The 17,223-nt window shown below is 42.7% G+C and overlaps 1 protein-coding gene across 14 annotated transcripts in view; it reads right to left on the bottom strand.

The window, feature by feature from the left end:
• Nucleotides 1-4,690: 4,690 nt before the first annotated feature.
• Nucleotides 4,691-17,223, bottom strand: part of celf4 (CUGBP, Elav-like family member 4) — a 107,373-nt gene continuing 94,840 nt past the window's right edge. For 2 of the 14 annotated variants that reach the window (XM_029775776.1, XM_029775778.1), the window contains exons 5-14: nt 16,433-16,533; nt 16,080-16,220; nt 15,754-15,895; nt 15,378-15,530; nt 12,659-12,763; nt 11,772-11,852; nt 11,493-11,573; nt 10,248-10,391; nt 5,289-5,482; nt 4,691-5,026 (exon numbers count right to left, since the gene is read on the bottom strand). In XM_029775776.1, the coding sequence (XP_029631636.1) occupies nt 5,355-5,482; nt 10,248-10,391; nt 11,493-11,573; nt 11,772-11,852; nt 12,659-12,763; nt 15,378-15,530; nt 15,754-15,895; nt 16,080-16,220; nt 16,433-16,533 (1,076 nt within the window). In that variant the 3' untranslated portion in view covers nt 4,691-5,026; nt 5,289-5,354. The remainder of the gene's footprint in view (nt 5,027-5,288; nt 5,483-10,247; nt 10,392-11,492; nt 11,574-11,771; nt 11,853-12,658; nt 12,764-15,377; nt 15,531-15,753; nt 15,896-16,079; nt 16,221-16,432; nt 16,534-17,223) is intronic. The other 12 variants (XM_029775782.1, XM_029775783.1, XM_029775786.1 and 9 more) reach the window with 10 other exon arrangements.

The following is a 17,223-nucleotide window of genomic DNA, read 5'->3' as shown; positions in this document are numbered from 1 at the left end:
CATGAATATAAAAAACTATTTGGTCACATACCAACTCATAGAAAAATAATGCCATGAAATCATGCATATCATTTGTAAACAGAAGTAATAAATAAATAAATACATAAATAAATGAAAGAAACCCCAAAACACTTGTATAAAAAGGCCAATGCATGTCTATGCTCTAATTGAGTTCAATGCTCTCCCTGACTGTTTTCTGGTTAAATGCCTAGGTCAGGTCATACAGTTGTACCATATTCCTATGGACTCTTTTTTTTAAAACCTGGTTTCATTGATTATTATGTTTTCGTTCATCTTTTTGAAGTAATTAAAGTTTCATTTTTATTCAGTCCTTGTAGATAGAAGTAAAAGTCCTATAAAATATGCAAACCTATGTACAGAGGAAAACAGAGCAACAAAAACATTTACAGTATATTCATTGGTTTATGTATATATTTATATATATTTATATTCAAACTTCTGCTCTGTTTCTCATTGTTTTTGAACCACGATGTTTTTTTCTCAATTTATATGTAAACAGTTGCAGCTGAAAGTTATAGCGTGTGAAATAGGTGCTCAATTCCAGTCATTCCTTTCCCTCTGCCTTCATTCACTCAATTGGAAAGCATTGGGATAGGTGTAAGAAATGCACTAATAGCTCTATAGCCTATTTGAAAGGCTAAGGGAGTTTCCACCATATTGCTGACACCAATCCAGTACCCTCAGCTCTTGGAATGCGGGTTAAAGTAGGCAGAGAGAGGGGCGCAAGCAGGGAAATAAACCTAAACACAGAACAAAATGGAGAGTGAGGGATGAATTTCATTGGAAAAGTGTGATTGGGAGAGCATGAGCTGAGTAAAAGGTGGCATTGGGAGAAGTTAAGGGGACTTTGAGCAGTTCTGAACCAGTTCCAACCGCATTTTTGTATACAGAGAGCCTTGTGGATGGCGCAACATCAAATGCTGTGCACTCTGTGAAAGCTCTGGTTGTCCCGCTTCACATACTGCTCTCTGCTCTCATCTGAGATGCAGTATGTAAAATCTGACACCTGATTTGCATAGGGAGTGACACGTCACATTTTCTGGCCTATCCAGACAAAGGATCAATTTCCTCTGGCTGTGAAACTCGCAGCTCCACTTACAATATGGTATATGAAACAGGAGAGCCTAGCGATTTACAGCAAAAGCATAATCATCTCGCTGGGATATTCTCAGATTTAAGAGCTCTCAACATGAACAAATACAAAATAATTTTGTAGAATTGAAACAAGACCACTTTGTCTTGGTCACAGCATGTTGTGCTTCTTTGTGCTTAAAGCTGAAGTTGTAACGAGTTAGCAGGCATTTAAATGGAGTCTCTGAGTCATTCAGAGGACACTGGGCAGAAAATTGTTGTCAGTTATTTGAAATGGTGCCAGTTTTGTAGTCACTAAGTATGATCAGCTATAAGACAGGTGAATTATTATAGTAAGTTGTTTATTATTTGATTGCTTCCATATTTAGAAAGCATTTCGAGCTCTATTCTCCCACTTTTATTGAATAGGAAACATATCCTGTATGATTTTTCATATTTCTATCATATTTGTACTGTGTACTTGAGCTTGTGTCCTCAAAAGTGACAACACCTCAGCAATTTAAAACTATTTTTACCGGAAAGGTGAGATTTTGATCTTTCTGTCAGAATAAGCATTACTATGTATTGTTCATGGCCCTCATGGAAAATCATTACTTTTGGGTATGTCTATTTAGGCTGAAATCTAGATTTTGACATTATATTTAACTGGTTTGGGGAGACACGTTGAAGTGACTTAGAAGCCGAATCCGAACTTATGCATAACTTTGAATTTCAAGTAAATCATAAATTGGTTGATGTCAATGGGAAATTTGTGCAACAAGAAACCGATCTCAAGATAGGGTGGACCTTTGATAAATAATGGGGAGAGGCATTTCAGAACTTTACTTCACAAACCCAGAGAAAGAAGGTGTTGTAAAGGGGAGTGTTAATGACATCTTTAGGCCTGTTTGCATTGGGGTAGACAGGGTGAGACACAGACCTTGTAGCAGGGATGCAATTGAGGCTAAATCCAGTTAAACACAGTTTTGATTTGATGCATAGCACATAGAAATAGATTGAATAGAAAGGTCTCGGAACCTCTAACCCTAGCAATTTGATTGGTAAACTCATGGGTACATTCGCAATGGCTGCCTGGTATTGAGACGCAATCATTTCCATAGTAAATGTAGAATGTTAATTCAAATGATGTTAACTGATGTGGCTCATGCAATGGAATGTATTTCAGTTGAGTTAAATCAACAAATCACACATTTTAGCACATATTTTACTTCCGGCTTTGCTCCTACATCTACAATATACAGGTTAAGACCACGATGTCACAAATCTGGGTCCAGCGCCGTTGCTAACTACCAGTACCATTGCTAACTAGTATAGCTGGTCCCATTGTTGCAAAGAGTTACGGTATATTAGAATCCCATAAAGGTTAACGTTTGTCATCTTCAACCTAGCTTTGCTCCTATTGGTTTACTCTCCATAGCTGCCAGTCCACCCATTATGCCAACATTGACTTGAATGGGGATGTATGTTCTAGTCATTCTATTTCTATAGCATAGCAGTTATACACCTAGTTCGCTAAATTAGCACTCTTAGCATTGACGTTGGGAACAGCCTGGCGGTCTCGACCGGTGTTCAGTGTTTACCCACCTTTTATTTAACCCTACATCCTTGTCTGTTAGTAAAGGTTGGACGCAGGCACTAGGGGAATGGTGTAGTGAGGAACAGTTAGAGAGAGCTCCATACAACAATAGCTGAATTGGCGCCGGCTGTATACATTACAAAACACTTCCTGGTTCCTTTGTGTTCAGTAGACAAACCACTTCCTAGGTCTGCAATGTGTTAACATCATGAAACTTCACCTATAAGTTATAACCATACGATACGCAATGTCAGACCAAACCCAGTGGAACGTAGCCTCAAGGGTTCTTATACTTGCACAGCATTTCCAAGTGCTCCCTTTTAGTTAGTACATGTACTAGCAGAATATATAATACCCACTTTGATTTAAAGTGTAATGACAAATACACATCACAATGAGTCTGTGACTGTCAGAGTACTTGATGCTAATTTCCATGTGTGAGAGGACCACGATGAATCATCTGAACGATTCGTTAGCTTTGACATGCTTTACTGCTAAAGCTCTCTATGGAGATGTGAAACGACATGATGGAATGCGACTGCAGTTTTGACATCATCGTAGCGCGTTGGCTGCTTGCAGTAATGTTTTGAAAGCACAGTGCTTGATGGCAGATTCTGCAGGTGACAAGGCACACCTTGTGTTGACAGCCCATACGCTACATGCACTTACTTACTGAATGCAATTAAGAGAGAGAAAAGGTCACGGTATTCATCCATTTTGGTTCAAATGTCAAAGAGAATGTTGTTTATACATGTTAAGTTTGTGTAGAGTGTCCTTTGAAGCTGAAAAGTTACGTTTGGAATCAAGTCAAAGATCTTTGTCCTACCTCTAAAATTAATTTAGCCTGATTCTCTTTAAGCCTGCTACTGAGAAGTGGCTTTTTTGCATTTTTAAATGGTATGTACACGTACATACAGTGTATGTGAATCTTCACACATATATTCAGGAATATGTGTGTATCAGCATATATAGTTTATTAGAGAGAGGAATGCCTGCAGCTCTGGGAGCTGCCAGATTTGCGCCTCTTCCCAAGCAGAGCAGTTTTTCAAACTCCAGCTAAAATCTACAAAAAAATTACAGCTCATCATAGTCAATAGCTGTTCTATATACAGACACACATAAAATATGTGCATATACTGTAAATACATATATTATTTTGATTAATATCTATTTATCTATATATACTGTATATATGTATATATATGAATACATTAGCTTGAATGCGTGTTATACATATACATATATATGTACTGCAAATATAAACAAGTTCATATATTTCAAACATTTTTGATGTTCTTTTAACTATGAGGTTAGGATGTCAAGTTAGAAAAGGTAAGGCTGCAGTATGGAACAACCCTTCCCATGCACTCTCCATCCCATCCCCCAAGAGAAAATGAGAAGAGGAAAAAAATAAACATTTTGAATAGTTAATTGTAAACTAGCGAAGTGAGCGACCCCATTGGTCATCTGAAATAGTGTTGCCTGTATTCAAAAAGCATAACAGCAATATATATGTATGTATATATACATATATTGTATATATATTCTAAATGTACACATCTTTTAAATGCAACTCTTTAATCGATTAACAAAGATTAAAAGAGATGCAGTGGTCCGAGTATATTAATAGAGCTACAAGTCCTCAGCAATAAAAATGTTTGGTCTTTTGGTCCCTAAAACAACTAAGGAATGACAGGTAAGACTCCCTGGAGACCGTTGCTATGGCTCTCCTTGGCAACGGTATCCCCTGGAAACAGACAGGCACTCCAAGCTAAAGATGGCCATCCCGAATCAAAGTGAGTTTGGGTCATGAAATATCGCATTCCCTACAAAGTTCTCTCCTCCTAGTCCTGTAAAAGTGTTCTTTAAAAAGTTATTTCCCCATACCCAACACCTTTACATAGATATCTCCTATGGCATTCCCCCATAAAGTATTTTTTTAAAGTTAGTTTAGTTCTTGGAACTCTTGGCATCCATACTTCCTCCATCTCTGTTCCGCGGTTTTTTTTTTTTTCTTCTTTTTTTTCTTCTTCTTTTATAATACTTCCCTTGTGGTCCTGTAAGGTAGCTGTCATTCAGGCAGGTTTAGGGAGAGAGAAAGAGAGGAGGGGAGGCGATAAAGAGAGTAAGAGTCCTGGAGCTACCCAGGCTTGCATGAGTTCTCTCTGAGGTCCAAAAGGTACATCCAACAGAGGTGTCCATTACTTGGTCATTTAATTTGTTCATGTTCAGCCCAGTATATGATCCAGTTTCATACCAGCCTCAAATAATTCCTGTGGTCTTTCAGTTCAATGACGTCGTTCATTTAATCAACATGTGTTCCAGCTCAATAAAAACCTGGAAAAGTAAGAATATGGTCCTTTATTCATTGCTAACAATAAAATCACATTGATCTATTTGCCCTAGCAAAACATATTTTCACACATCAACAAATATAAATATATACACAATGTAAATAAATACATTAAACTATATATATATATATATATATATATATATATATATATACTATATATATACACATATATATGTGTGTGTTAAACATTCTATTTTATATATTATATAATTTAGGGGTCCAATTGCAGGCGACTCCTCTCACCTGTGTTGCCCTGTGTGCAGTGACTGCCATATCCCTCAGGGCAGGGGTGGCTGATAGGGGGAGGGGCTAGTAGGGGCGGTTGGCGTCCTTCGGCCTCTTGAGCTGCACCTTGAGTCTCTTCATGCCGATCTGAAAGCCGTTCATTGACTGGATGGCAGCGTGGGCACTACCTGGGTTATCGAAGCTCACAAACCCTGGGGGATGGACCGCACAAAGAGAGAGAGAAAGGGAGATGGGGAGAGAGAAAAATGGAAAGAGAGGAAGATGGAAATATCGTGGAAGAGAGAGAGAGAGGGGACGAGGTTAGGTAAGTGCAAGACCAAAGAAAGGACAGTATGAGTGACAGTTGAAGTTTTATGAAAGGAAAGCGTGAGATGGAAAGAAAGAAGGAAAACAAGATACAGGCAAGGGTAAGGATGAGGGGAGGGATATGAGAAAAGTTACTTCAGATTTCAAGTTGGTGACAGACAGTTCAACATGATTCTTACATTTTCCCACATTTGCAACACACAAAGAATACACTAACTTAAATTAATACTTAATCATACTGTTATCTATATAGCACATTTCCTGACATATGCATTCAGTTTATCTGAGTTTATAACGCTTTAAAAACACATGCCGTAACACTTCACTTCAATTGCAGTTCTCTTATAATATTATCACGTGGACATCTTAACATATAATGCATGTTACTGTACATTAGACACAGTTTGACACATCAAATGCCCACATCAATAACAAGCCTAACGACGTGCAATAGAAACACAACACTAGGTCACTCAAATCAAGGGTAGAAACCATAGAATTAGAACAGACAGCACTCGTCAAAATGACACTTAAATATTTGTTGGACATATTTCCGACTCTCAATAACCAAAATAACATCACCTAGAGGGTGCAAAAATAAATACCAATTTAATTCTGCCTCTGTTAAAAGGCCCATGAAAATTATTCATAAATATTACTATGTTATACCCAATTATACTATTTTGATTCCGGATATTGTAAGTCTATGGTAAAGACTACTTCTCAATGAAAGATATGAACTAGTCCTGTCATGATTATCACTAAAGAGGGAGTGTTTATGGGGTAACACGTTACTAGAACTCTGCTTCATAAATATGTCATAAGCCTGTCATTAGCATATAACATCTGTTATAAGCAGTCATGATACGTCCGTTTATGCTACAATACATTCCTGGTAGCTTTCAGTGATATGCCAATTAACCATGGCAGTTACACTTCCTATGGGTACCTTCTTCATAATGCATTATAATGCATCTTGTATATCTCATAATGCTTTATAGGCATATATATAATGCCTTCTGAAGAGGGTATTCATAGGAAGTGTTACGACCATGCTTATTTCTCAGCTAGCTGATGTACTAGTCTAAATGATTAGAGCCATGTCATGTATCATATTGTAGCAACCTTAAAGGGTAGGAAACATGAGTTTTTACTCACCAAAGTAACAACACAGTGTGTTCAAAGACTTAGTAACTTAGTTATAGTCATGATCTGGTTACCTATAACTGCAAACATGGTTATGTTTTGGAGTTTTTACATTTTTACAATTTGGTAACTTTTTCAGATATCTTCTAAACTATCCACAAGCACTATTTCTCAACATCATATGGCCTTCCCTGTGGCTCAGTTGGTAGAGCATGGTGTTTGCAACGCCAGCATGGTGTGTGCAACGCCAGGGTTGTGGGTTCGATTCCCATGGGGGGCCAGTACAAAAAAAATGCATGAAATGAAACGTATGCATTCACTACTGTAAGTCGCTCTGGATAAGAGCGTCTGCTAAATGACTAAAATGTAAATGTAAATATGGAGAATCTACTCTGCGTTAGCTAGCTCGAGGTGGCTAACGTTAGCCACTAGCCATGCAGACTGAGTGTTGGCAGTGGTGAGCTACAATCCACCAATCACGAGGAGGTGTGGTGTAAACAACCAATCATATTCCCCACATGTGGGGGATGCCTGTTTTTTGTGAAATATGCTACCAGAGTTTTTCAACCTTGGTTTAGTACTAGTGTGCTACAGTAGCTGACTCACTATGCTGTTGTGATCATTTCCATTTGCCTGCAGCCTTCCTCCAATCTCCGTCTTAATCTTGACTCTTCCCCTCGTCTCCTGTGCCCATTCCTGCCTCTGGATTATTGCCTCTGGAATCAATCTATTTTGGATTTACCTCAATATATCACCATTGGATTAGCTGACTCTCCCTCGGCCGGTGAAACGGCCTCTTCTTCTGAACCTCCTCTCTCCTTGACTCTTCTTTGGTAGCTAACTCAGCCATCAATCTGTAAGTCTCCGCTCTCTGTACTTTTTACAGTGAGGGAAAAAAGTATTTGATACCCTGCTGATTTTGTACGTTTGCCCACTGACAAAGAAATTATCAGTCTATAATTTTAATGGTAGGTTTATTTGAACAGTGAGAGACAGAATAACAACAAAAAATCCAGAAAACACATGTCAAAAATTTTATAAAATGATTTGCATTTTAATGAGGGAAATAAGTATTTGACCCCTCTGCAAAACATGACTTAGTACTTGGTGGCAAAACCCTTGTTGGCAATCACAGAGGTCAGACGTTTCTTGTAGTTGGCCACCAGGTTTGCACACATCTCAGGAGGGATTTTGTCCCACTCCTCTTTGCAGATCTTCTCCAAGTCATTAAGGTTTCAAGGCTGACGTTTGGCAACTCAAGCCTTCAGCTCCCTCCACAGATTTTCTATGGGATTAAGGTCTGGAGACTGGCTAGGCTACTCCAGGACCTTAATGTGCTTCTTCTTGAGCCACTCCTTTGTTGCCTTGGCCGTGTGTTTTGGGTCATTGTCATGCTGGAATACCCATCCACGACCCATTTTCAATGCCCTGGCTGAGGGAAGGAGGTTCTCACCCAAGATTTGACGGTACATGGCCCCATCCATCGTCCCTTTGATGCGTTGAAGTTGTCCTGGCCCCTTAGCAGAAAAACACCCCCAAAGCATAATGTTTCCACCTCCATGTTTGATGGTGGGGATGGTATTCTTGGGGTCATAGGCAGCATTCCTCCTCCTCCAAACACAGCGAGTTGAGTTGATGCCAAAGAGCTCCATTTTGGTCTCATCTGACCACAACACTTTCACCCAGTTGTCCTCTGAATCATTCAGATGTTTATTGGCAAACTTCAGACGGGCATGGCATGTATATGTGCTTTCTTGAGCAGGGGGACCTTGTGGGCGCTGCAGGATTTCAGTCCTTCACGGCGTAGTATGTTACCAATTGTTTTCTTGGTGACTATGGTCCCAGCTGCCTTGAGATTATTGACAAGATCCTCCCGTGTAGTTCTGGGCTGATTCCTCACCGTTGTCATGATCATTGCAACTCCACGAGGTGAGATCTTGCATGGAGCCCCAGGCCAAGGGAGATTGACAGTTCTTTTGTGTTTCTTCCATTTGCGAATAATCGCAAATGGTCTTGTAGCCCATTCCAGCCTTGTGTAGGTCTACAATCTTGTCCCTGACATCCTTGGAGAGCTCTTTGGTCTTGGCCATGGTGGAGAGTTTGGAATCTGATTGATTGATTGCTTCTGTGGACAGGTGTCTTTTATACAGGTAACAAACTGAGATTAGGAGCACTCCCTTTAAGAGTGTGCTCCTAATCTCAGCTCGTTACCTGTATAAAAGACATCTGGGAGCCAGAAATCTTTCTGATTGAGAGGGGGTCAAATACTTATTTCCCTCATTAAAATCTAAATCAATTTATAAAATTTTTGACATGCGTTTTTTGGATTTCTTGTTGTTGTTATTTTGTCTCTCACTGTTCAAATAAACCTACCATTAAAATTATAGATAATTTCTTTGTTAGTGGGCAAACGTACAAAATCAGCAGGGGATCAAATACTTTTTTCCCTCACTGTATCTGCTGTATTTTTGATGTTGTGTTCTGTGGGTTTCCTGCCTGTTCTAGACTAGTTGGTGTAGTTATCTGTCTTACTACTCAGCTTTGTCGACCGTGGTGGTTGGCTAGCTAGGCTAGTTAGCTGGCTAGGCTAGCTAGCAGGCTAAAATATCAAACTTTATCTGGCTGGCTTGCTAGCTAAAATAACTGCATTTACCGGTAACATTATTTGATAACTGGTTAGATGGGGTTATGTATTTAAAAACCTTGGTTTACTTTAATGTAGCTGTTAGCAAGGTGTTGATAGCAACTGGCTGACTCATGCAGTGCTAATGTAACGTTACCAGGCTGGTAGGGTTATTGTTAGCAGGCTAATTGGCTAGCAACCTGGTAAGCTGATTTGTAACAATTTATTCATAAAGTATTTGCTAGATCATAGAGAATAGACTGGCATGCCAGATCCTCCATATTACGCCACACCACACAAAAACATTTTCCGGCATGACTTAGGTATTCTTCGGAATTCTGATCGGTTTATGTAGCTAATAACTGGAAAAATAGAAAAGTTAGGTGTAACTTTGCATTGGGACTTTTGATGTGTATATTAATGCAAATCAATTTGTTACATGTGGTTAAGTTTATGCTACCTACCCTTTGGTTCGGACCTCTTGGTGTAATAGTTTAGCTGTTGACTTGACAAGGTCACTACAATATGTTGTCATAACAATATGTTGTCATAACCTGACATAAAACATTATGATAACTTATAACATCGGATCTGTCATACTATTGAGAGTGAGGACCTCTTTATGATGCAGTTACAGGTGTTATCCACCGCTACATGCATTACATTTATCTGTAACAGAAGACCCACAAGACACATTCACCCCCCATTCCACCCGCCAGGGCCCCCAATTTTCAAGCAACTCCGGAATTTACAATTTCTCTTTTCAATGTTTTCAAAAAAGGTTGCGTCTGCGGTAAAGAAAGTAATTAGTGAAAGAATAATAATAAGGATAATAATGAAGAATAAATCATCTTTACAGGTGTTTTATCGTTTTTACCCACCAAAGCATTTACTTTGGTTTGTCGCCCGATCCACAAACACTTTGGAGGAGATGACATTACCGAAAGGCAGGAACATCTGCATCAGCTCGCCATCCCCAAACTCCTGAGGGAGGTGGTAGATGAACAGGTTACAGCCCTCCGGCCCTGCACACAGAGAGAGGAGAGGGGGGTGGAGAGAGGAGGGGAGGGGAGGGGAAGGAGGAAGAGAAAGGAGTGGGAGAGAGGGAGGGGTGGGAGGGCATGGGGAGAGAGAAGAGAGAGGGGTAGGAGGAGAGGGAAGGGGTAGAGAGAGAGCAAGAGGGTTGAAAGGGGTGGGAACGAGGTAGAAGAATGGGACAGGAGAGTGTGGGGTGATAGCAAAGGAGTGATACAGGTGGTGGTATAGAGGGGGAAGGCAAGGGAGAAACAAAAGGAAGGAAGAGTTTTCGGACCAACCAACATGATGATGCAATGATGCAAATGATGCAACCTCTGAGATCAGAAAGAATATGTAGAACAATTTCTGATCTCAGATGATGGCTGTGTCTCAAATGGCAACCCATTCCCTATACAGTGCACTACTTTTGACCAGGGCACTACTTTGTCCCATAGGGCTCTGGTCAAAAGTTGTGCACTATGAAGGGCGTAGAGTGACATTTGGGATGCAAGATAATGCCCATTCATTTCATCTACACTCCACAGGGGGGAGCCAGAGTCCCAAGCCAGAGTCATCAAGCACACAGGTCAATGAGTTCTCCCTCCACGGGCTGATTCTAGCCAGTCTACCGGTGTGCTTCTCTGTCTCACTTGTTTTCTCTGGCTTTCTTCCAAGGCAAAAATGAACTGTTAAATGCAGTGGGTGGCGGTCCTATTGCCTCTGAATATAGAACACTGTCTATTTCCCGACGATTCTACATGTTGAATCACCACCAACAGGTGATCTACTGTAGACGGCTGACATTCGGGTTATAGTATGTCCGTTCCTTGTGTCCTTTCCTAGGTGATGACTGCTCTTCACATCAGTGTGGATGAAGGAAAGAACACAAGGAAAGGAAGCTATTGAGGTGCACACCTCATGTAAAATTGAGGCAGATTGGCATGGAAATGCAGGTATGTCAGGCGATGCTTATTAACGCACTATGAAAGACTGGTCATTTGCTAGCAATATACAAGCTTGGAGACAAACAAAACATACCAGCCACTTTAACACAGAATTCTATAAGATTGGTATAGGCCAGGGCTGGTGTATGTGTGTGTACGCCTCACCTTCTCTCTGTTGTTGTGGGATGATGGGAGGAGGCTGGGGAAAGGCCTGGCTGATCTGGCCATATGCAGCAGGGTAGGCTGCTAAGACACACACACAAGCAGATCAGATAACACTCAAAGGCTGGAGAGCGCGCGCACACACACCTACACCCACTCTCACGCTATGCACAGAAATATGTACACACACCAATTGATTAAATAACAGGCTCAGACACCCACATATCACATTATGTATGTACGCACGCACGCACATATACACGCACACACACACACACATACCATGTGAAACTGACAGACCTGCATACTGCTGGACTCCTGTGTAAGCCTGCTGTAAGTGGTCTGCTGCAGTGGGACTCTGAGCTTTTGAGTCGGAGAGAGAGAGGAAGAGAGAGAGGCGGTGGAGAAAGCGAGAAATAGAGACAGAGGACGAGAAGAGCAGGAAAAAACAGTAAGGATGGGAAGAGGCAATAAAAAAGGAGGGAAATGGACAGGGGGAGAGATATAAAGTGGTTAGAGAGAGACTAAGAAAACTAGTAAAACGAGGAATTAGAACTTAACTTCTCCCGTCTCTCACCATGTCCCCTCGAACAACTGAGCAAAAAGGACGCCGTCTGAGACTGACTACATTTCTACACACACACCAGTTTTAATGAGCAGATTGAGCACTGAAGCACACCAAGGATAATGTAGATCCACCACCAACACACAAAACTCCTGGCTTTCCTCCCCCAAAACCACAGGCATTACAGCACATCCCTGTGTGGTGCACATTTTTGGACCAAACAACATTACAGATACAGTACACAGAGACTTGGAAACATTACAGCTAAATAATAACCAACACCAATACCATGCTACTACACACACCACACACTCATCACAACCAAGCTGTCACACACATGCATGGAAACACACAGCCACATTTCCATCATGAAGCACCACACAGACAAACACACACACACAATCATTATACAGCACACATGTGCAAACACACTCACACACACACCATACCACACTACCATCACCACCAAAACCATATGACCACACCGACCAATTAACACTAAGACTAAACAGGATCGTTCTGATTGAAAGAATTGGGGGAAGGGCGGGCAGAATGGGTACCATTCTGATAGAAAGAAAGGGGAGAGGACGGGGGAAATGGGTACCTTCAGAGAGAGAAGAGAGGAAGCAGCCACCCTGAACCCCAAAACAACTCCGATGAGCCAAGCTGTTTTTTTCAGAGTCCTCTCTAAAAACCACCTCCTGCAACACTGGAAAGAGATTGGAGAAAGAAGCATTTCCTCCCCTCTTCACAAACCCAAGGAAGTCGACACACGTACTGGCTAACATTGGAATATGACACAAGTGCATACTATACATAAGCAACCTTTATAGTTTATAACCTTTTATAAACACCTTTCTTACCATTCATAACACAGCTGTTTGTTTCATTGTCCTTTTTCAAGACCCGTCGACTACACAAACAAGTTTTTCTACAGAGCCAGCCCTCCTGACAAGAATCCAACATCAAGCCCCTCTGAAGGGATGGGAAATAATTGGAGCAAAATGGACCTCCTGCACAAATTACCCTCAGTCACAGATTTGCTCCAAAGCCACATCCTCTTTACACGTAAGTAGTTACAGTGGCCTTTGGGGACTCAGGTCTATTAGAACTTACCTGGTGTTCTACCCAGACTCATATTTATCAATGTTACATTAAATGAGTAAAATTGGGGAATATAATATGTAACATATACACTGCTCAAAAAAATAAAGGGAACACTTAAACAACACAATGTAACTCCAAGTCAATCACACTTCTGTGAAATCAAACTGTCCACTTAGGAAGCAACACTGATTGACAATACATTTCACATGCTGTTGTGCAAATGGAATAGACAACAGGTGGAAATTATAGGCAATTAGCAAGACACCCCCAATAAAGGAGTGGTTCTGCAGGTGGGGACCACAGACCACTTCTCAGTTCCTATGCTTCCTGGCTAATGTTTTGGTCACTTTTGAATGCTGGCGGTGCTTTCACTCTAGTGGTAGCATGAGACGGAGTCTACAACCCACACAAGTGGCTCAGGTAGTGCAGCTCATCCAGGATGGCACATCAATGCGAGCTGTGGCAAGGTTTGCTGTGTCTGTCAGCGTAGTGTCCAGAGCATGGAGGCGCTACCAGGAGACAGGCCAGTACATCAGGAGACGTGGAGGAGGCCGTAGGAGGGCAACAATCCAGCAGCAGGACCGCTACCTCCGCCTTTGTGCAAGGAGGAGCAGGAGAAGCACTGCCAGAGCCCTGCAAAATGACCTCCAGCAGGCCACAAATGTGCATGTGTCTGCTCAAATGGTCAGAAACAGACTCCATGAGGGTGGTATGAGGGCCCGACGTCCACAGGTGGGGGTTGTGCTTACAGCCCAACACCGTGCAGCCTTAAATGTGCTCGCCAGAGGTAGCCTGACTGCCATTAGGTACCGAGATGAGATCCTCAGACCCCTTGTGAGACCATATGCTGGTGCGGTTGGCCCTGGGTTCCTCCTAATGCAAGACAATGCTAGACCTCATGTGGCTGGAGTGTGTCAGCAGTTCCTGCAAGAGGAAGGCATTGATGCTATGGACTGGCCCGCCCGTTCCCCAGACCTGAATCCAATTGAGCACATCTGGGACATCATGTCTCGATCCATCCACCAACGCCACGTTGCACCACAGACTGTCCAGGAGTTGGCGGATGCTTTAGTCCAGGTCTGGGAGGAGATCCCTCAGGAGACCATCCGCCACCTCATCAGGAGCATGCCCAGGCGTTGTAGGGAGGTCATGCAGGCACGTAGAGGCCACACACACTACTGAGCCTCATTTTGACTTGTTTTAAGGACATTACATCAAAGTTGGATCAGCCTGTACTTGGATCAGCCTGTACTTACCTAGTTTTCCACTTTAATTTTGAGTGTGACTCCCAATCCAGACCTCCATGGGTTGATAAATTGGATTTCCATTGATTATTTTTGTGTGATTTTGTTGTCAGCACATTCAACTATGTAAAGAAAAAAGTATTTAAGAAGATTATTTCTTTCATTCAGATCTAGGTTGTGTTGTTTAAGTGTTCCCTTTATTTTTTTGAGCAGTATATGGTATACTGTAGTCTCTGGATCTACCAGCATACCACCCTGCATCCCACTGCTGGCTTGCCTCTGAAGCTAAGCAGGGTTGGTCCCTGGATGGGAGACCAGATGCTGCTGGAAGTGGTGTTGGAGGGCCAGTAGGAAGCACTCTTTCCTCTGATCTAAAATAATATATATATCCCAGGGCAGTAATTGGGGACATTGCCCTCTGAAGGGTGCCATCTTTCGGCTGGGACGTTAAACAGATGTCCTGACTCTCTGTGGTCACTAACGATTCCATGGCACTTATCGTAAGAGTAGGAGTGTTAACCCCGGTGTCCTGGCTAAATTCCCAATCTGGCCCTCCTACCATCATGGCCACCTAATCATCCCTAGCTTCCAATTAGCTAATTTATTTCCTCTCCCCTGTAACTATTCCCCAGGTTGTTGCTATGAATGAGAATGTGTTCTCAGTCAACTTAACTGGTAAAAACATGAAAACAATTCTATCCATCTACTGTATGTAGATAATTGGGTGTACTCTGTGTGCCTTATGGTGAGTGTGTTTCACACAGGTAGTGAGTGAGTGAATGTGTGTTATATTGTCTCTATATATCCTAAAGCAAGTGTATGTTGTGCTGAATCCAGAGCAGACTAGGTGAACAATCTGTCGATGTGCCCTTGAGCAAGGCACTTAACCCTAATTGCTCCTGTAAGTTGCTTTGGATAAGAGCGTCTTCTAAACGACTAAACCTTTAATATGGGTGGTTGTGGGAGGCTCACCAGGATAGGGGTGTATCCCGTTGGTGTACACAGCTTCGGCAGAGGGCTGCCCGTTGGCCTGAGGGGGCGGCATTCCATTGAAACCATTCACACTGATGGGCGAGGGGATACTGGTCACTGTGGGGCCGCCGATACCAGGGGGGGTACTGCCACCTGGCAGATAGAGATGACGAAAGGGAGAGAGATGAGCAGGTGACATTGCTAGTTGTCAGGCCAGTTAACTGGCAGAGTTTGGTCTGACAACTGAGATCGTTTTATACTGACAACTAAGGGAGATTTATCTTACAACTAAGTCTCGGCCCCCGCCCAAGCTGATAATGTCCTAACATGGTTGCCTTACATGTGGAGAAGTTGAACACTTGAATGCTGCCCTCACCTGAGGTGGGGGTCATGTGCCCTCCTGGGAGTCCGTTGATGGTAGCCATGTGCTGCATCTGTGCGGCGGCGAAGGCTGCCATAGGGCTGAGGTAGCCCCCTTGGCCTACTGACGCCATCAACGCTGCCTGCTGCTGCTGCACCTGCATGGGGAGAGAGGGAGCCAGGGGAAAGGAGGGAGATATGGGAAGAGAGAGAGGGAAGGAGAGTGAGAAAGAGAGTGTGACTTTATTTTGTTAAGTTTAGTCTGCACTGTTTTTGTGCTTCAGCTCATACCCTGCTTTGTATTTGCGCGTGTGTGTGTGTGTGTGTGTGTGTGTGTCCAACCTGTGCGTAGGCCCCGTAGGCCCCAAACTGCAGGGCCATGGGGTTGAAGATGCCCATCTGACCAGCCATCTGCTGCATGCGCCGGATGGTGCGCTCCTTATCCGTGTCGGCAAACTTCACCACCAGACTTGAGGACGCACCCTGCCACACACACGCAGGTAAGCAGGCACGCAAACGCATGCACGCACGCACGCACGCACACACACACACATACACACACATGCACGCACGCACGCACACACACACACACACACACAGAGAGAGAGAGAGAGAGAGAGAGAGAGCAGAGGAGTACATGTGTTAACACATACAAACATACACTACCAAGGACACACACTAGCTGATACACTCACCATATTGAATACTGAACTCACAGGCATTGTCTGGCTGCCGTGTAGCGCACTGATAGCTGCCTGAGCTTCAGCGTGAGAGGAATACTTTACGAATGCACAACCTGAGAGAAAGAGTGAGAGAGAGAGAAGCAGAGAGAGAGACAGGGCAGAGAGGGAGGGAAACACACAGAGAGAGATAAACAGAGGAAAAAAGAGAGAGTGAGGAGAGAGAGAGAAAAGACAATCAGTCAGACAGTCTGTCACTATCCACATCATTTAAACCCCCTTCCATAAGGAGTTGACTGATGAAGCCCAACGATAATTATTTGACTTAAAGTACTATCGATAAAACTCAGTGATGAATCTGAATGATCAAGCTCAGTGATTATTGGGCGTCCCCATCGTTCCCATTCAACTCACTGACAGAGTTCCCTGATGAGGCTTATTGATGAATGTGAATGATAAAGCGTACAGTATTCATTGGGCTTAGTTGCAATGAAGCATATTGATTAGTGTAAGCCCACTGATGAACAACATGAAGTAAAGCAATGAAGCAGCACTGACCAACCTAATGAGGTTTACCACTAAAGCCTGCCAATGAAGAGCACTGATGAAGGGTGTAAGATGAAGTTGCCCCTAGACGCTGATCTTGGGTCAGTTTAGTATTTTCTTGGTGCATTGGTACCGCTTGCCGTGTGGTAACAGAGAGAACTGTCTATGACTTGGGTGGCTAGAGTCTTTGACATTTTTAGGGCCTTCATCTAACTCCGCCTGGTATAGAGGTCCTGGATGGCAGGGAGCTCGGCCCCAGT

This window comes from Salmo trutta, chromosome 14, assembly GCF_901001165.1.
Source record: "Salmo trutta chromosome 14, fSalTru1.1, whole genome shotgun sequence".
In the NCBI taxonomy this organism is placed as follows: Eukaryota; Metazoa; Chordata; class Actinopteri; order Salmoniformes; family Salmonidae; genus Salmo; species Salmo trutta.
Note: the sequence above shows the minus strand (reverse complement) of the source record. Positions and strands in the feature narration are given on the sequence as shown.